This window comes from Hippocampus zosterae, chromosome 10 (assembly GCF_025434085.1).
Source record: "Hippocampus zosterae strain Florida chromosome 10, ASM2543408v3, whole genome shotgun sequence".
Taxonomy (NCBI): domain Eukaryota; kingdom Metazoa; phylum Chordata; class Actinopteri; order Syngnathiformes; family Syngnathidae; genus Hippocampus; species Hippocampus zosterae.
In genome coordinates this window covers 4,784,031-4,804,589 of record NC_067460.1, presented here as the reverse complement: position 1 = coordinate 4,804,589, position 20,559 = coordinate 4,784,031, and the positions used below count along the sequence as shown (strand labels likewise).

At 41.3% G+C, this 20,559-nt stretch overlaps 2 protein-coding genes across 18 annotated transcripts in view; one reads left to right on the top strand and one right to left on the bottom strand.

The window, feature by feature from the left end:
* Positions 1–20,559, top strand: part of LOC127609110 (alpha-2-macroglobulin-like protein 1) — a 254,157-nt gene that overhangs the window by 68,659 nt on the left and 164,939 nt on the right. For 2 of the 3 annotated variants that reach the window (XM_052078833.1, XM_052078832.1), the window contains one exon: positions 8,583–9,629. The exons of the other annotated variant lie outside the window; for it this stretch is intronic. In XM_052078833.1, the coding sequence (XP_051934793.1) occupies positions 8,583–8,623 (41 nt within the window). In that variant the 3' untranslated portion in view covers positions 8,624–9,629. Of the gene's footprint in view, positions 1–8,582; positions 9,630–20,559 lie in introns of those variants that run through there. 3 annotated transcript variants of the gene reach the window in all.
* phldb1b (pleckstrin homology-like domain, family B, member 1b) overlaps positions 209–20,559 on the bottom strand; it is a 149,719-nt gene continuing 129,368 nt past the window's right edge. For 11 of the 15 annotated variants that reach the window (XM_052078808.1, XM_052078813.1, XM_052078814.1 and 8 more), the window contains 6 exons: positions 19,426–19,516; positions 18,979–19,125; positions 17,068–17,287; positions 14,383–14,468; positions 14,217–14,246; positions 9,383–11,950 (listed from right to left, as the gene is read on the bottom strand). In XM_052078808.1, coding sequence (XP_051934768.1) covers positions 11,810–11,950; positions 14,217–14,246; positions 14,383–14,468; positions 17,068–17,287; positions 18,979–19,125; positions 19,426–19,516 — 715 coding nt within the window. In that variant the 3' untranslated portion in view covers positions 9,383–11,809. Of the gene's footprint in view, positions 2,212–2,258; positions 2,403–2,527; positions 2,619–9,382; positions 11,951–14,216; positions 14,247–14,382; positions 14,469–17,067; positions 17,288–18,978; positions 19,126–19,313; positions 19,517–20,559 lie in introns of those variants that run through there. The other 4 variants (XM_052078809.1, XM_052078815.1, XM_052078820.1 and 1 more) reach the window with 3 other exon arrangements.

The following is a 20,559-nucleotide window of genomic DNA, read 5'->3' as shown; positions in this document are numbered from 1 at the left end:
TTTCCTCTCCTGTGTTTGGATTTTAAGGGAACACTCGTGATTGCAAATGATGTTCCTTCCCTCTCTGTGTTCCTTTTTATTTTCAAACTCTGAATTCACTTATTAGTTAATGCTGCCTCGCCTCAACACTGGAAAGCTTTTAACATGTTCAACCCGCTGGAAACCAAGAAAATCAGACTGCGCTCTGCAACTGTTTTAAGAGGATTGACAAAGTGGCAGATGGTACATACAATAACTGCAGAAAAAACACTTTTTTAAAAAGAAAAAAAGAGTGCTGCATTTGTGGATGTATGGTGTGTGTGTGTTTTTTTATGAAGAGAAAACTCACCACGTCGATAACATACAATTTGAAATGTAACAGTCATGAAATAAAATGGACAACCATAAAGAACATAATGTTATTGTCTTTTTTTTCATTTCAATAGTACATTTCCATCCAGGCACCTTCTTTTTTTATACAGAATATTTGTACGTTTTTTTTCAATATTGACAACATGAGCATTAATATCAACAGACTAGCCATTGTCAAATTTGGTTTGCACACACCAGGTGTGTAGAAAGAGTAAAGGCAAGGGAGAAATATGTTTAGGGCTTTAGAATAATTTTAGGAGTGTAAACGTCACGATATGAGGCACAACATCCTTAAATTATTACGACCTATTCATCCACGCACAGTTCCAGATCCTCCTGCCGTGCTTTTTACGAACCGGTACATTCATGACAGATCTGCCGACTCACAAATTCTGTGTGTGCTCCCATTTACAATGAGAATGTGCAGTGGCAGCAATGTTGCGATGCCTTGTGCTGCTGAATGAGAGATGACTGATGTGGACAATTAGCTCATTAGTTTTAATTGTTGGGTTGGTGAAAAGCACTTATTACATAAACCAAAATAGCTGCAATTAAGTCTGCCATAACAGTACTGTTACGTATTTGTCATTCACACTCATTTACAAGGTTCTCTTCTTGTTGCATGGTGAAGCTTCTTCCGGTCAGTTTGGGATGCATTTTCTGTCAATCGCCAGACAAAATGGTTTTGTAGAATTTCAAATTCATTCTGCTGTTACCGTCATGAGTTACAAAGACCATCATCAATAAAGACTAGTGAGCCAGTGCCAGAAGCAGTCAAGCAAACCCAAGATATGATATTACCTCTCCACCATAACAGCATTTTTTTTCACTTGACATCATAAGAGCAAAACATTTTCATTTACTGAACATACAAAAATGAAGTTTTTTATACTGCCCCCAAAATTGACCTACCCAAAATATTACCCACAAAAACAATAAATTTACCTACAAAGCACTTTGTCAAGAAAGTGTGGCTCTGCATGATAACTGAGACTCGATAAAAATGTGTCTGCAACCTTTTTGGCGTCATGACCGTAAGTTAGAAACCCGAATCTAAAATAGATCCCAAATTCTGCTTTCAGAACAAAAATATTAATGCTCAATTTTGATAGTTTCGTGGTAGATATTAACGGGTGGAGATGCAACAGTTCCTTATATTATTATTTTAAAATTTGTCACACGCAATTGTTCGTCCTTTTACTGTAAAATGAGACAAAACCACTGTCGTCACCATCATATCCTGAAGCTGACAAAAGTACTGTGATCAATAACAAGATAGATAAACTTTTATTTGTCCCTTTCTTCTTAAAAATGAACTGAATGTAAAAAAAGTCATTTAGAGTTGAGAAATTTGTTCGATTGTGATGTCCTCAATAATTCTACAAAATACTCATATACCGTACCATTTTTGTGTTGTTGTTGTTGTTTTTTGTCCTACCAAAGAAGAAAGGTGTCATCCTTCTTTGCCAGTTTAGCTGAGGTAGCCAACCATTCAATAAAAAATAAAAAAAACATGCACGGTCGGTTAATCGAACACTCCAATTTGTCCTAAAGTGTGATTGTGAGCGCGATTGGGTGTTCGTCTATGTGTGCCTCGTGATTGGCTGGCATCCAGTTAAGGGTGTAGCCCGCCTGCTGCTCAATGACAGCTCCAGCATGCCCGCGATCCTCATGAGTATACACGGATAAAAAAATGGATAGATGGATGATGTTAGAAGGAAGAAGTTCTTGGCCCTCAACTTCACTTCCTTCTGCACCAGCTGCTGTCGTTGGAGTTTCATCCTGCAATCTTTTCTATGCTTCCTCCCTCCTTTTCCACTCTTCTTCCAACATTTGATGGAAAACGAAGCTCTCCTGTTCCTGAAAGAGAGCTTTTTCTTTCAATCATTTTGACTAGAGTACATGTGAAGCAATATGGATCTTTTTGTTAGTTTTTTTTTTTTACTCTGCTGTCCTTGCGCTCATCACAACATTCTATCCCCATACGAGCTTTTCATTCAGACAGCAATTCTAACACCGTGACATCTGGCAGACGATGAACTGATAAAAAGGCCAATACAAAAGGAATGAAAGGACTTCATTACAGTATTGAATCGTTCCTCCTCATTGATCCCGTCACACCAGAACGTCATCAATCAGGCACATCTGATTCCGCCGCTGTTGTAATGACACGTACCCGAAACTCAATAAGTCTGGCTTTCTACATCTGTGCCTCCTTCAGCATTTTCTCCATCTCTTCCATCTTCAGCGCGTCCGTTCCTCCAACACTCGTGTTGGAAATAAATACACAGCACCTGCATTCAAATGGTTTCTGAGATCATCAGGACTTTACACAGTGATGAGCAACTCTACTCTTCAGGATGGAAATCCATGAAAAACAACCTACCGAAAAAAAGCTTTTTCCCTGTTTTAATCAGAGCAAAGGAGTCTGTGGTTGATTTCAATATTTTCTTGTTTGTAGGCGAGAAACTGTACTTCCACCAGGATGGCTGCTTTTCCAGAATGAGGTTGGAAATGGGTACATTTTAATCACACCGCATACTGTCGTGAAACATCAAACACGAAAATTTTGACTAACTTGGAATGTGATGAGCCAGAAAAATGAATGCAGACTTTTGTTCATAGTGTGTGTGACATGACAGTGTCAAAACGGGATTCGAATAAGGACTGATGCTGACTGAGCAGAAACACGGATATTTCCTTCTATTTCGGCCCAATATGCACTTTTAACTCGCGCACAAATGCCATTCAAGTTTTGCAAAATATTTTACCAATACGGTTTTATCTCTTGTGAGCTACAACAAAGCTGCGAACACGTTCAGCTGAGAGCTTCCTGCAGTGAACGCTTTTGTGACACAGCACACAACCAACAGACGGTCCCCAAATTAGAACATGCAGATAAAGTCCAATTCTGGCAGGGAGCAGTCTGGGAAATGGTGCCTGTGAGTGCTTTTGTCTGTGTGCCTAACTGAATTTGTCATAAAATGGCTCAATGGGATTATTCAGAATTTTGGGCCCTTCTTTGGTTCTTAAAAGATGTGTTGCTATAGTACTGCTCACGAGGGGGTTATATTGTATATTGATGGCATAAGTGGTTCTCACTTCTCACAAATTCACTCATTCACAGATTTTTTTTCAGAACCTATTCTGTGTTGCGGTATTTGCCAAATACCTCACTTATAGTTGCTATTTTGTGCATTTTCTGAAGTTCCTTAAATGCCCACACTAATAGAAAAAGGGAGTTTTTTGTGCAGTTAGCGATGAGTAGAGTATAAACAAGAGTAATGGCTGAAGTTGTCGTGGGTACCTGGACAAATTATCTGGCGAGCAGGCGGAGTTGTTGCCTATGGACACACTGCTGCCCATACTGTCCGAGCTCTCCAGGCTCAGTCTGATGTCGGGCTGCTCTCCGGCCGACGCTGGATGGTGGTGTAGGATGGAGTGCTGGACCAGCAAGTTAAAACATTGACTCGTTAATGTTGAACTCTCTTGCCGCTGCTCTATTTCCATGTTCAACTGCGAAACCGATCACCTTAAGTTTGAACTTTGCGTTGTAAGCATGTCTCAAGCAAGGAGCCATTTTGAGGTTGACATATTACCGTTATGACCACGAAAATGGAAGGCTTTTAGTTGCGCCTTTTAGTGCGGAAAATATGGTACCCTTTCTCCTGCAAGCAAAACAGTCAGTAAGTCAGCAGACACCCACAAAAGGTCAAAGGCAGCTCATTAATATCAACATGTAAAGAGATACCCAAAGCTGGCTAAGTTGAATTAGTTCAATATTGGCAACAATCAGCAGTAAAGAGGCACTTTGGCCCTTCACCCCAAAATATTGGAAACATGCATGATTTGTTGCCCATCAAAAGAAAGACAGGACAGTCATGAGAGAAGATGAAAAATCGTCTTTGGGAGCTAATGACCCACCAGGGACCATAACATATTGACACACGTCACAATTTATTGAGTCAAGACAATTTGCTTTTCATACATTCATGAAAAATTATGAAGACAAAGTTGGGGTTCACATATTAACCTGGTTCTTGGGAGGCGTTCCACTTTCCGATTGGCAATGGGCCATTGCACAGCCCTGGTTTAGGTTGCTGTTTCATTCGTGCAGTGCCTGATTTTTTATGTTGCTTCATTGCGAGTCTTTGCTGTCGCAACGTTCTTGCTTGATAATAAAATATAGTCATTGTTACTAAACATAAGGTATGTGTGTTTTTCATCGAAGTGTTTGTGCACAACCTCATGTGTGTGTTGGTGATGTTCGGGGGCTCATACAGGGCGCAACTCAAGCCAGGATTCTCATTAGGCTTAAGTGTGAAGCTCAAGCTCTGCCTGATGAGTTGTCTATATTTCCCCTGCGCACCATTAAAAGATATTTTTAGTCAAGTCAATTGGCTCCTGTGATTTTCAGTGAATCATTCATTAGGTAGAGTGCTATTTGAACTCACAGGTCATGATTTCATTTTATCTTGACAACATATTTTTTATGTGGAATTATTCCAAGAGTTGTGATCCCTTAAGCAGAAATTAAATGAACACTCTGCTGTCTACTCCACTGATTATGTCTGAAAGTAATGACAGCGAGTAAATCTGCAACCTGGGCGAGGAATTAAAGTTCCGAGTACGGGGTGGGGGGGCAGTATCAACCCTAAAAGTGAATGAATCCAGAAAGATGTATACTGTCAATTTTTTTTAATGTTGGACTAAAGACGCATGCCTTCGTGACCTCTAAATAGGACTGTTTGTTTGTGCTCAGGCAAGATTGATCTGATCTGAAGGTGAGCGCCGAGGCCGGGAGGACCAGATTGCTATGTGGCAATGAGGTGGCTTCTGTCCCTGACGTTGGCCACAGTGACACCGTGGTCCGCAGCCTGCTGGTGGAGGTCAGTTCCTGTCAGATGCGACTGCGTTGACCGAACGTCAGTAGATTTGATTGTGGAAGTGGTGGCGATTACAAGGGCACGTGACTGACAGGGGCCTTAGAAAATCACATTCTCTCTCGGCAGCAGTCGAGTGAGTTTTTACTTCTGAATCCGTTGGCCTTAACTGATTTGAGGCAGTAGAAATGCAATGTCTCATTGAACTAAACACGGATGAACGCTAATCAAGGTCGCAGAAGGTTTGTCGACCTTTTGAAGAACCCTACGCCATGTCGAATGTGAATTAGTGGGGGCTCTGGCTTGTTTTGTTGTGCAATTAACCCCAGTGGAACATTTCCCATGTGGGTTTCTCTTGTAGGCCGAAGGAACGCTCCAGTCAGTCACAACACGCTCCTCTGCGCTGCAGGTACGGTTTTGCAACTAGAACTTGTTGGGACAGTCTTGCCGGATCTCACTTGGCAACGTTTCAGCGTTTTTCACAGGCATGCCTTTCGCATGCAAATAATTGCCAGTTAATTAACACTTGATCCAGGTGTTAGCTGGATGTTGCTCAAGGCTTCAAAGGACTGACGTTAGGGATGAACTTAAGGGGTAATTTCCTCTACATTGCACTAGTGACACAATTTCTCGCAACACACACATTACCTGTGGCAATCTGATTACTACTGTACCCGTGATTTAGATTGTGTTGTTGAAGCGTCATACGCGATTGAGATGGAAGTGTAGTTACACAGTCTAGCACACGGTCATGTTCCCTGCCAGATCTCCATGCATGACAACATCCCCCCTGCTCCTGACTTTTCTGCCTTCAACATCTCTGCCACCATCAACCCCAGCAAGACACAGCTCAACCTCTCTGTCCACGTCAGTTCAATGCACGTGCATGTCTCTCTGCCTCTACAGATGACTCATTTTGTCAAATACGATTTGCGTCCATGGATTGTCCTCAAAAGCATTTTGAGCCCAATTATCTGTAACTAATTTCTGCTGTGTCCCATATTTCCATCCACATATCATTGCTATAATGGTTTATGAATGACAATACTCCATCCATTCATTTTCCGCCGCTTATCTGGGGTGGCTGCGGGGGCAGCAGCTTTAGAGGGAAGCCCAGACTTCCCTCTCCCCAGCCACTTCTTCCAGCTCTTCCTGGCGGATCCCGAGGCGTTCCCAGGCCAGCTGGGTGACATAGACTCTCCAGCGTGTCACGGAGGCGTCCAGGAGGCATCCTATGCAGATGCCCGAGCCACCTCAGCTGGCTCCTCTGGATGTGGAGGAGAAGCGTCTCTACTCTGAACCCCTCCCGGATGACCGAGCTTCTCACCTTATCTCTAAGGGAGAGCCCGGAAACCCTGCAGAGAAAACTCATTTCGGCCGCTTGTACCCGGGATCTCGTTCTTTCGGTCATGACCCATAGCTCGTGACCATAAATGAGGGTTGGGACGTAGCTCGACCGGTAAATTGAGAGCTTTGCCCCTTGGCTCAGCTCCTTCTTTACCACGACAGACCGATACAAAGTCCGCATCACAGAAGACGCTGCCTCGATCCGCCTGTCAATCTCTCACTCCCTCCTGCCCTCATTCGTGAATAAGACCCCAAGATACTTAAACTCCTCTACTTGGGGCAAGATCTCCTCCCGGACCCGGAGAGGGCACTCCGCACTTTTCGGACTGAGGACCATTGTTTCAGATTTGGGGGTGCTGATCTTCATCCCAACCGCTTCACACTCGGCTGTGAAACGCTCCAGTGAGAGTTGGAGAGCCCTGTTTGAAGGAGCTAACAGTACCACATCATCTGCAAAAATGATATTATTGTCAAATAAATACTTTGGAGTTGATACATTTTTATTGAATGAGTTTCTTGGTACTTGTATGAGTAATTTTAATTCAAAAGTATTCTCAATTTGCATTCCTTTAAAAGAATCCCTCTTATCTGACAATTTCGAGGACACTTAACCAACACTCTGGTGGCATGACTGCATCTAGATCAAGGATGGTCAACTTACAGCTTTCATTGGTGCTGCTGCAAGGCCACGTCGGACCACGCACGCACTTCCTGACCAAATGTCTGACAAAAAAACCTTTTTAAATAAGGACGAAATACTGACACATGTTCAAAATATATGTGCCTAATATGTTTCATTTTTCAAAATATGCACTATAAAGCAAACAACAAAACAGCCAAGGAATGAAGAATCAGTGAAGCGTGTGGAAGTGGATGACAGTTATATCAACATCTACCGGTACTTGGATGGGGTATGAGCTTTGTTTCATCTGTAAAATGTCCTGGATTGAAATTCGATGACCAATGCTCAAAATCAATGGAATTGCGTTGCAGTACCTTTAAACATCTTTGCAGATTCACAGACAATTGTCTGTTTGGTTCCCCCCCCTGCTCCCTCAAGCACTCTCACCTGCACAAATTGATCAGAAGGAGGCCGATGAAAGAGCATGTCTGCAAATTATTTCACAGAGATGAAAACAAATGGCATTTCGCTGTCATTTAGTTAGATTTATAGGCAGATAAAGTACTTCAGTTAGTTTTTTTTTAAATCACTCTCATTTTTGTCAAATATTTGATCAACAAATTGATTTTCCAATGTAGTTTTAATTAGTTCATTAATTGTCGTAAACTACAATAACTTTTACGAGTAACATGTAAGTTATCGTATGTCGGGTAACTGTGTTTTATTGATGAGATTGAGTGATTTCACGGAAACCTCAAGCTGTTGAGCAGTGACAGCTTTATCAAGACACGTCCATGAAAGTCCGTGAAATGATATCTTGGAGAAAACGTTCTTTTTTCTGCTGAGCTTTTTCCCTTGCCAAATTTGATCTTGTCAGTCAATGACTGTGGAACTAATTTGATGAGATTCACCCTGCATGTCAATTCAAGTGGAGGCCACAATTTGACAAAAAATATGTTCTTTCACATTTCAAGTGATACTAAATATTGGCCGTCCTCCATTATTTCCGTTAATGGACTGGGCAGTGCGATGATGCCATAGCATTCAGGTCGCAGATCAGGCTATCACCTTGCAATTGAAGCGCAAGCCCTTTCAGTGGCGTGTGTTTTGTGTTTGCAGCTGACAAAAGGTGAGACGGCTGTTTACGCTGGAGCAGGACATGCTCGTCGAGAACCTGAAGGCAACTGTGGTCAAAGTCTACGACTACTACCAGCAGAGTAAGATCCTCTTCTGCTTCTGCCAGATTTTTCCAATGTAACACCGGCTTGGGACGCAAACAGTCTTGTATCCAACGTTTTACAGTCCATATTCTTTTCTGTGTGCTCTTTTTCCTTGTTCACCTGTTGAAGATGTTGATCTGATTTTATTTTTATTCGCAGCTGATGTGGCCTCGACCGAGTACACATCACCCTGTGATTAGAGTAAGTCACCTGCATGATATGGTGCAAATTGAAGACGCACGCACGCACGCGCGCACGCACGCACGCACGCACGCGCACACACACGCACACACACACACACACACACACACACACACACACACACACACACACACACACACACACACACACACACACACACACACACACACACACACACACACACACGCACACACACACACACACACACACACACAAATCAGTTAATCAATGATTGATGGTGTCAGTTTAACTGAATAATTATTTGTGTTGTGTCCTGTTGGAGAAACTGTTTCTTAAATTGGAGTGCCATTGAGGGTACTGGATTGCCCTCAAAGGTTCTACATTAATTTAAATTTGAATTTCAATCAAATCAATTGGTTATTTAGTTAAAAGAGGGATGAGTGATTTTTGCTTATGCAGTATACACTGGATGACCAGACAGTATATAGTCAGATGGAGAAATAACAAAAATTGTGTTTGCTCTTCAGCCGACGTTAGCAACGCGCTTTGAATGAACATTGAGGAGACAACTCAGATTCATATCTGGAAGACCAGATGTTCATTCAACTTGTCGACGTGTCTTTTTCTTTCCTTTGGTGTTTGGAAATTAAGGGAATCACCGTGATTGCAAATTATGTTCTTTCCCTCTTTGTGTTGCTTTCTTTTCAAATTGGGATTCTCCTCATGCTGTAGTCATTGCTGCCACTCAACATCTTTTAACATGTTCAACCCACTGGAACCAAGAAAATCAGACTATGCTCTGTAACTGGTTTAATAGGATTGACAAATCCATGTTTTTCAACTCAAAGTGGAAGATGATACATTACAAGGGACCAATAACTGCAGGAAAAACAATAATAATAAAAAAAAGTGGTATGTGTGTGGGGGTGTGGGGCTATGGGGTGTGTGTTTTTAATGAAGATACAACTCATCACGGCAGTACCATACAATCTGAAATGTAACAGTCATGAAATAAAATGGACAACAATAAAGAACAAAATGATATTGTAGTGTTTCATTTCGATCATATACTACCATCCAGGCTTCTTTTTTATATATATACAGTATATCTTTACTTTGATTCAAGATCGACAACATCAGCATATCAACTGAAAGGATTTCACAGCCTTGCCATTGTCAAATTTGGTTTGCACACGCCAAGTGTGCAGGAAGAGTAAAGGCAAGGATGACATCATATATATTAAGGTCTTTAGAATATTTTGAAGAGGTAAAGGTCACTATCTGAGGCACAAAAACCTTAAATTATTTCGACTAACCCACTCAACCACGCAGTTCCAGATCCTCCTCCCGTGCTTGTTACAAAACGGTACATTCACGACAGATCTGCTGACTCAAATTCACAATCACTGTGGAAATTTACACTGGCACCAATGGTGCAATGAATTCGTGCTGCTGAATGGGAAATGACTGATGCGGTCAATTATAATTCCAAAACATACATCATTTGTTTGGATTTTCGGGACGGTTAATAGCACATTTTTGCATGAACCTCGATGGCCACGGTAAAGTATGCCATCCTCCTTGAAAGCCAGTCAGAAACCAAAGCTACTCAAAGTTGAGACCATTAAGTGAGGTAAACTACTATTCAACTTTACAACCATTTGGCTTGTGCCTATATCCTGGATGTGCATGCAGTTGTTTGATAAAGGCACACTTTTGAATTTTATGTCAGTATATATAGACAGATTCAGTATACCCACAGATGTTAGTATAGAAAAACATTATTAACCCTTTCAGGGACAGCGGTTACTACAATGGACAGATTTTCATGTTATCAGGCTCCAGGGTGCTTGAAAGGGTTCGGATCATCAAAATGGGCACACTGGCAATTTTTTTTTGTCCAGTGTTTTTTGTTTTTTTTAATAAACAAAATTTTAGTCGTGCATTCACACTGTTTAAATTGTCGAAGAAAAAAAATAGTGATGAAAATCTTTTTTTGGGGGTCAAGATTTGATTTGTTTGATATCGGCTATCTCTGGCATCTGCAAAATGGTTTGCTTTCCGCCTTCTGAGACTGCTGGCTTACGAACGGTGGTGTTACCTTAGTTAAAGGCCTGCAACATTCATTTATTTAAAAAAATAATAATAATGGCAACATGATGACATGACACAGCTGCACATTCCTATCCATGAGTCAACTGAGGGCTGTACTGCTGACATACAGTATACCTGTATGTTGGGGTGTGAGCTGTTTTTTTTCTTCACACATTTTATTTTAGAAGCATGTTTTAATACATACTTAATCTGAAGGGTAAGGAACACCACCTGTTTTAATATTCGGTGCACAGTTATCAGAGTGGAATTCAACTTAAGTACTTAAGTGTCCAGCGAATGCAACCAATGATACGTATTAGCTTTGCCATGTAAAGCATTCGGTAAGCCAGAAGATGCTGACAAAACACTTTCAGTCACTCCGAGCTGAGACTCAAAATTGTTTTTGGGTTGAGGTTGATACAATTTATGGAACTTAATAGCGAGTGAGTTTTACAAGAGCCAATAGGTCCCTCTAATCCAGAAGCAAAATATGTGTACCTTGAATTTCAAAAATATCATTTAACTACACCAAAAGACTTTTATCAGTACCGTAAGGGTCGAAAGACAGTCCATATGAGTCAAATTGTACTACTGAATGAGGCCCTGAGCTGGAATGACTCCAAATAGTGTAACTGGAAACTGACCCGAAACATAACATGCAACCTTTGTCAATGTTGTGTGTGATCAGGAGCAGGCCTTCAAAGCTGTTTGATGGAGCAGCACATGAGCAAAATAAGGAGGAGGATGCAGAGCTTTTGCTTAACAAGTGTACCTTTTCGCTGTGTATACGGCAGCTCCAATAAATACAGAGGTTGTTGACATTTGGCAAGCTTTTAAACCGAGTTAAAAAAAAAGTATACAAAAGATCTCCATTTGGCAATATAGAAAAGCTTTCTAAAGTCTTTGAAAGGTGTACATTTTGGTTTATATACAGAAGTGTGTAAATGTGTGTGTGTGTGTAAGTGTGTACACCAGGAGCTCCCTTTTTCAATGAGTGGCATTGAAGACACCGTGACATCGTGTGATTTTAAAAAAAGAAAACACGCAACTAAACTGCGGACTACAAATGTGGGGAGTGGGGAGTGTCTTCAGAGTCCCTGCCGAAAATAAACCTGTCGCTACGTGCGTCGTCAGTTAAGGAATTGAGTGTACCCCTCTGCTCCCGTGACTATCACGTCCATCCAGATCCTCATGGCCTCTGCTGAGGGCGCCACCATGTAATAGAGGCGGTCGTGGGTCTTCACGCAAAACGTCAAGGCGGGATTTGGGCTCTAAAAGACACAGACAAATGGATGAAAAAAAACAGACTTTGCTATCATCAATCCTCTTTACAAGATTACAATAATACAGTGGTATTACAATAAGGTTGGAATGTTGTGTGTCTGAACCGAAACGTTCGAAGCTGAACACATTTGGGAGGGTTAATTCAGTCATGTGCAAATTGTAGCAATGTTCACTCGTGTCAGTTTTGAACCTTAACTGTTAATGTGTTTGGTAAGATTTTGTTTCTTTCTACGGTTTCACTTGGGACTGACAATGTCGCATTTCAAACTGACAAGAGACAAAACAGCACTTTCTCTGACAAATTCAATCACATGAACAACAGCTCGCTTTTTTGTTTCAAACACCTTTGCCCAAACCCATGAACAGTCAAAAAAGTCAAGCAGAAAAAATAGATCAGAATTAGACACAAAAACACACACAAGCTAAATTAAATGGGTTTGACATTAAAAATGACAGCAATATAAAACAAAAGAGCAACTTTGCAACTTTTGCATCCAGCTTAGCATGTTTGGATCTGGCACACAACTTTTGTTTTTGTTTTCACATGAGCAAATGTATTGGCGAAGATAGCATTGTTGTCTTGAAAGGTACCGTATTTTCTTCTTTATCAGGCACTTCAGATTATAAGGCGCACCTTCAATGAATGTTCTATTTTAAAACAGTTTTCGTATACAGGACGTATTGCATTATAAGGTGCATAGAAGGGAAGCTCCATCTCGGGGCTGCGGTTGCGCTATGCATCCACTAGATGCTAACGTGAATACAATACAATACAATACAATGCAGCTTTATTTAAAGAGAGCCTTCATAACCGCTGCAGCTGTAACAATGACAACTGGTCACAAACACGGACATGAAACGGAATTACAAAACAATAAATGAAAGACAAAAGTTTTGAAGATAATTGATTGAACAAAAAGGCACACAAACCTCGTGGGCTCTCATCCACAAGAGGCTAAATATCTTTCGGAGTATTGCTTGTCTCCTTGCTTCGTTTAGTCATAGTAGTTAACGAGGCTTTTGGTATTATCTTTGTTTCATAATGACTGCACAGAGCTCACCAAGTAGTTGTCTGTTTGAGTGTGCGAGGGCGAATGCACATGGCAATTAGTGTCAGGGAGAACCACTCCATGGCATACAATACACTAACACACTACACTACAATACACTAACACGAACACTAACATACAATAAGCCATTGGGGAATATAGAGAGACTGAGACACCATATATAAGGTGCACCGGACTCTAGGGCGCAGAGACGGCTTTTGGGGAAATTGAATGCTTTTTGTTTCGCACTGAGCGGCGGAGGTTTGCGAGCATAGCGCACATTGCTAAACATCTCTTTAAATTGGCAGACAAAATGTTCCTGGAGACTTCTGGGTTCATTTTGCATCTGCAACATGCTTTTCAAGATTCATGAGCCCGTCTAGGCGGAAGCTATGCAACATGACCACCACTGAGCTTCACAGGTGAGCTTGTCAATTTGAGATCATGAGCAGATCGAGCGTGTCAGCCTTCCGTCACTTTGGTTCGAGAATCATCTCATCATGTACTTGGGCAACAAAAGACCTCCATCAGTCACGTTTCAATACTTTTGCTCACGTAAAAAAATGGGTCAAAAAGATGTCAAATGCACATGAAATTACCTGGGGGAAAAAAAGCTTGTCTCGTATTCATCAATCACAAATCTTCCTAATATTATAGAGAAAAAAACTCATTTTGCAGGGGAGTGCTTTTGGCAATTATATAGAACAGAGTATCTAAGACAACAAATATATCGCCACTTTTGGGGGGTTTTCTTCACAGAACTCTACCTCTGTCGCTTAGAAATCAAAGTGAAACAAAACACCCTTCAAAAATTGAGGAATATATCTAAGGTTTTTATGAATAAGTAAGAAATAGTTTTCTACACACATGACATTCAACTGGGGACCGGGGGCAAGGGGGAGGGCCAAGGGAACAAGCAGGATGAGCAGATCAAAGAAAAAAGAAAAAAACACGACTGACACACAAATCCACCCAGAGGAGTTCAGGTTTCAGCCATTCTCATTGGGTATGCGTACGGTTACACAGGTGAACATGCAGCATGGTTTGTTTGTTTGTTTATTGTTTATTGAACATAAAACATATACAGTAATAATTTGACAGAAAATAAGGTAGATAAAAAAGTAAAAAGAAAGAAATCAGTCTTCATTCAACACAGTTATTATGTTCAAGGGAGTAGGATGAAGTAAAAATGGTTGATACATACACTCGTCAGATTCAAGTTGAAAAAGCTCCTCTAGAAGTGAGAGCAGCCGGCCAAAGCAAATGTGCCAAAGTGGAGGAAAAGAAAGCAAAAGAATGGTGTACGCAAGAAGGGGTCCGATTGAAAGAAGAACTAAAGATAAATGAGAGCATGAGGGAGAGCAGCATACCTTGGTGGCGCTGCGGAGGTGATCGTAATAAACCTCTTCGATAGCCTGGAAGTATATCACACCCTTCAGCTTGGTCTCGTGTTTGTCTAAAGGAGGAAAAGGCAAAGAGAAAAAAAAAGAGATGGTGACTTTTGAGTTGGAGTCAGCGGCACTTTATCTTATATCATGACACGCCACACGTCTGAAAAACAACAGGTCCAACGATGAGGACGAGCACGTTTGCGGTGAAAAATGACAAACGCAGCACTTTAGGCCCTCTCTTTTCCAAGCAATGCTTATTGTACGTTGAGATTCAACTGGCTTCTTACGAGACTCTGGTACATCATTGCACTTTGTTTCATCAGCCACTGCAGAAGTGTAGCAAGGAACCGAGGGGGAACTCGACGCCCTGTTTCTACCTGCGGGCACATACACTCGGCAAGGCAACTTAAAGAGTGGTAGGTCGAGATGCCGTACTTCAATTCGAGGAATAGACACCGCTAATACCCGCTAATGCCCTGTTTAGCAGTCAAATTGCCTCTTGTTTGCATTTCATTTGATTGAGACCAAATGATTTTGTAGCGGCGGGGGACGATTGGCGGGAATTTTACCAGCCCTCGCAAGGTGGGCGTGTCACTTCTCGTTTACTTATTGTTCAAGGTCAAGAGACATTCAAGTGATGCATCTCAATCAGCCTCCTCTGAGAGCTACGCCGCGACGTGCATTTTAACGACGGCGAGACTAATCTCCTCCAGGAGAGGAGCAAGGTGCGCTTTAAGAGGCATTAAGCGGAACCTTCAGAGGACTTCAAAGCGCTGAATGTGAACAAGCGTCCCACAGCTCGCACCGGCAGATCAATTACAGCGCGGCGCACGGAAGGTCTGGATTGGAGCGGACATGTTCAGTCATCATTCTGGGGACAATCTTCTGCCATGTACACGTCTGACATCGCCATTTTTAAGATTTTTGTGCATCTTTGAAGGCGTTTTATGCCCAAAACATTCATCAAGCAGTCTTCAACTAGAAATCTACAGTATATTTTGTACAATCAGGCTTTGTTTTTGTTTGTTTGTTTGTTTTTTTGCTACAATTGTTGCCAGACTTACAGTAGTGTATCCAGCGTGCATTATTTGATTTTATTTATTCATTTAATCAGACCTTTATGTCTTCAGCACAAGGGCAACATAATCATATAGTGTTTATTGTCATTTCACGTATGTCCGATTTGGGAAAACATTTCCATATGCAACTGGCCACATGATGTCCTTCGGTACAACCACAGTCATTCTTGCTGTCTCTGTTTTTATTTTTTAAGGCCAGACCAAATATAGATAGGTAGAAATAGAATATCTGGCACCTTCCTACAAAGCAAAATTTACCTCCCCAGTAAAAACTGACTGACTAAGCACTTTGTCAAGAAAATGTGGCTCTGCATGATAACTGAGACCCTATAAAAATGTGTCTGCAACCTTTTTTTCGTTGACCATAAATTAGAAAGTCGAATAAAATTAGACCCAAAATTCTGCTTTCACAACAACAATAATAAAGCTCAATGTTGATAGCTTTGTGGTGGAAATAAACGGGTGGGGATGCAACAGTCCCTGATCATATTATGTTAAAAAAAAGACACAATTGTTCATCCCTTTACTTTAAAGTTAGAAAAACCCACTACAGTCACATACTGTAATATAAAATGTACTACTCGTCAATAGATGTGAAAGTCTTTTTGAGAGTTAACCCATTTAATTCCACCGGTCAAATTTGTGAAGGACAACAATGATTTACTTGACAGGGCTCAATTTTTTTTTATTACTGATTACTTAAAAGGGCTACCAATGACACATGATTTTGACTTTTAAATGTCTGGAAATTTTGGGGGATTAAATGGGTTAAAAGATTTGTTGGATTATGATGTCCTTGAAAAGTTTTGCAACAAAGTATTCAGTTACTGTATCATCTTTGTGATTTTGTTTTTGTTTTGCCTGTACCAAAGAAGAAATGTCTGAGCAACAGTTACCATCCATCCATAAATTCTCTGCGCCGCTTGCAATTTCCAACATTCAATCAAACTACCGTGCATGTTATTTTTAATTGATTAATTAATCTCAGTTAAACCGGTGAAGAAAGATGAAAAATAACACATTGGGATTGGAATTAAGAAGTCATTTTTTGGGGGGAGGAGCATTTCTATCCAGCTCTTAGCCGATCATAAATTAGTCTCAATTTAAAAATATTTCTGCATGATGTGTGTTTGTAATTTCGGATGTTTCAGTGATGAGACTACTGCTGGGGCGGCCCAGTGTTCGACTGGTTGGCATGTCCGCCTCACAGTGCAGAGGTGCAGGGTTCGATTCCAGCTCTGGACGTTCCTGTTTGGAGTTTGCTTGTTCTCCTTGTGCCTGCGTGGGTTTTCTCCGGGTACTGAGGTTTCCTCCCACATTCCAAAAACATGCATGGCAGGTTACTTGAGCACTTTAGAATGTCCGTAGGTGTGAGTGTGAGTGCAAATGTTTGTTTTTCTATGTGTGGCCTGCGATTGGCTGGCAACCAGTTCAGGATGTCCCCCACCTACTGCCCGAAGACAGCTGGAATAGGCTTCAGCACCCCGACGACCCTTGTGAGGATCAAGCGGTTCAGAAAATGGATGGATGGAATGGAGACTACCGGAGTTTTATAGGATGGAGTTTGACAAATAACTTTTCCTACCGACATAGTACGAGAAGGTCCTTTTGAGGCGGTCGAAGACAAACCAGCGTTTCTTCCACGACTTGATCTTGCCTCCCATCTTGACCAAGTAGCCCTTGCACATCTTCTCAGTCACGATGATGTGGTAGCAAGTGTCCACGCTGTGGCCTGATGTCTCAATGTGCGCACGAAGGTCAAACTCCTCCTTCCTAATCGGGAGGTAGCGTGTCATAGGACGTGCCTGGACACAGGTTGAAGAGAAGGTGATGAAGAATTTACCGTCGCTCATTCTTCACTGATCCTGTGTTTTTTCAATTTTTCCGGATAACATTTTTATCTTTACGATACACACTGTATCAGAAATACTTCATAAATCCCACCATAGAGATGGTACAATGCCATACATTTTCCCTGTAGCTTTTCACCTTAACTGGGAGATGTATTCATGATATTCAGCTAAAAGCATGACAAATGCACATTGGCTCCTGAGAATGCAGTTTTTAATTGATGCTCAATAGATGTTTGAAACGGTATTGATGAGTTTTGAATTTCTTGATTTTACAAAGGCGCCACAGTGTTCGACCGGTGAGCATGTCTGCCTCACAGTGTGCAGGTGCAGGGTTCGAGTCCAGCTCCAGCATTCCTGTGTGCAATTTGCATGTTCTCCCCATGCCTGCGTGGGTTTTCTCCGGGTACTTCGGTTTCCTCCCACATTCCAAAAACATGTATGGCAGACTGATTGAACACTCAAAAAATTGTCCCTAGGTGTGAGCGTGAATGGTTGCTCGTCTCTGTGTGCCCTGCGATTGGCTGGTAACCAGTTCAGGGTGTACCCCACCTGCTGCCCAGAGGCAACTGGTATAGGCTCCAGCACCCGCCGTGACCCTTGTGAGGATATAGTGGATCGGAAAATGGATGGATGGATTGCACCCCCCCAAAATAAATAAATAAATTACCACTTTGATTTTCAATCTGAGACCTCTTATTTTACAAACCGTACAAATATGGAAAACATTATCGGTATATGTATTTTCTGGGAGTGGGGGGGGGGGTACCAAATATATCAAGCATTTGAGACTTATTTCCGGACACCTTCAGAAGCGCAAGTTTGTCAAACTCGGCTATCTCTTTGCAGGAGAAGCTATTTCACACCTCACATTTCCAATTACCGTATAGGCCCGAATATAAGACGACCCTGATTGTAAGACGAGCCCCTCTTTTTCAAGACTCAAGTTTGAAAAAATACTTTTTGAACACCAAATTAATTTTTATGCAGAAAATAACTACAGTACGTCTGAAACAAATGATTATAACAACATATTTGAGAGAAAAATAATGTTTTTTGCCTCATTCAAATCTTAATATCTGAACATTTAAATATGTAAACTAAAGTGCAATCACATTCGTAAATGAATGGCTTCTGGTTTTTGAAATGTAAACAAACCAGTCTATTGTGATAAAACAACAAAATTGCAATAACTGCATGAACCATCAAAGTGAAGTCGAACTGTAACTGTAGTCTTGAAACAAATAAGGAAAAACATTGCAATAAAATAAAGGTTAAACTTGAGAGTAGCAGAGATGTGTCATGACAGTGTCACTGTCCTCACTCCCATCCTCGAGCTCCACTGGTTCCTCCCACAGCACGTCATCCTCACTGCCGTCCAGGGCATTTGATATACAACATTTTTTTTAATTTTACTTCTTCGTGCTACCGCTATTTTTATTTTTATTCTTCGTGACGGGTTCGCTTTGGCCTGGAGAGTCAAGTTCAGCATTAGCTACAATGATATCTGGCGCCATTGAGTGTCATGAATGGGTATAATGTCTAGACCTCAAATATAAGACAACCCCCACTTTTTGAGTCTTATTTCAATGTAAAAAAACACCATCTTATAATCGGGCCAATACAGTATGTCTCCTTTTACTGACCTGGGAGAAGTTCTTGGCCCTCAACTTCACTTCCTTCTCCACCAGCTGCTGTCGGTGGACAGTTTCATCCTGCAGTCTTTTCTCTGCTTCTTCCCTCCTTCTCCGCTCTTCTTCCAACATTTGATGGCGAGCGAAGCTCTCCTGTTCCTGAAAGAGAGTGTTTTCTTTCAATAATTTTGACTAAAGTCATGTTAAGCTTTCTTTTTGTTTTTTTTATCTGCTGTCGTTGTGCTCATCACAAAATTCTATCCCCATACAAGCTTTTCATTCAGACAGCAATTTGAACACTGTGACATCTGACAGACGATGAACTGATAAAAAGGCCAATTCAAAAGGAATGAAAGGACTTCATTACAGTATTGAATCATTCCTCCTCATTGATCCTGTCACACCAAAACGTCATCAATCAGGCAAATCTGATTCCGCCGCTGTTGTAATGACACGTACCCGAAACTCAATAAGTCTGGCTTTCTCCATCTGTGCCTCCTTCAGCATTTTCTCCATCTCTTCCATCTTCATCGCGTCCGTTCCTCCAACACTTGCAGTGGAAATAAAAACACAGCATCTGCATTCAAATTGTTTCTGAGCTCATTAGGATTTTACACAGTGATGAGCAACTCTGCTAAAGTGTTCTCTTCAGGGTGGAAATCCGCTAAAAACAATCGCTCGACAAAAGGCTTTTTTCCCTGTTTCTATTATGGTTCTGTTACAGATGGCACTGTAGGGCTCCTGTTGGTCATTGTGTCATTAGTTTGTTTGTTTAAAAGGACTCCGGCATGACCACTACGGTGTCAGGTCATTGTTGCTGTTGTGTCTGTCATGTTTTGTTTTCTGTCTTAGGTATTACACTATTTGCTACTTTGTTTCCTGTGATTTTCCGGACTTTATTTGAGTGAGTTTTTGAGTAAGTTTCTCCTGTGTACTTCTGTTTACATTTAGTGAAATACATCTTGGTCACCCCACCCTGGTCCTCCCTGCTTTTTTGGGTCCTCCCAACAACTACCACCACGAAAAACGTAAAAGTTTCAATCAAAGGAAAGTTTGTAAATGAGAAATTATACTTCCACTAGGACAAGCTGCTTTTGCAGAATGAGGTTGGAAATAGGTACATTTTAATCACACCACATTTTGTTTTGAAACATCAAACATGAAAATTCTGATATCCAATATGCACTTTTAACTCGCGCACAAATGCAATTACAGTTTTGCAAAATATTTTACCAATACGGTTTTATCTCTTGTGAGCTACAACAAAGCTGCGAACATGTTGAGCTGAGAGCTTCCTGCAGCGAACGCTTTTGTGACACGGCACACAACCTGGCCCCTACAGATGGTCTCCAAATTAAAACATGCAGATAAATTCAATTACTGGCAGAAAGCATTTTGGGAAATGGTGATTGTGAGTGACTATCTGTGTGCCTGACTGAATCTGTCATAAAATGGCTCAATGGGATTATTCAGAATCTTGGGCCCTTCTTTGGTTCCTAAAAGATGTGTTGCTATAGCACTGCCCACCAGGGGGTTGTATTGTATATTGATGGCATAAGTACATCACTACTCACAAAATTCAGTCATTCACAG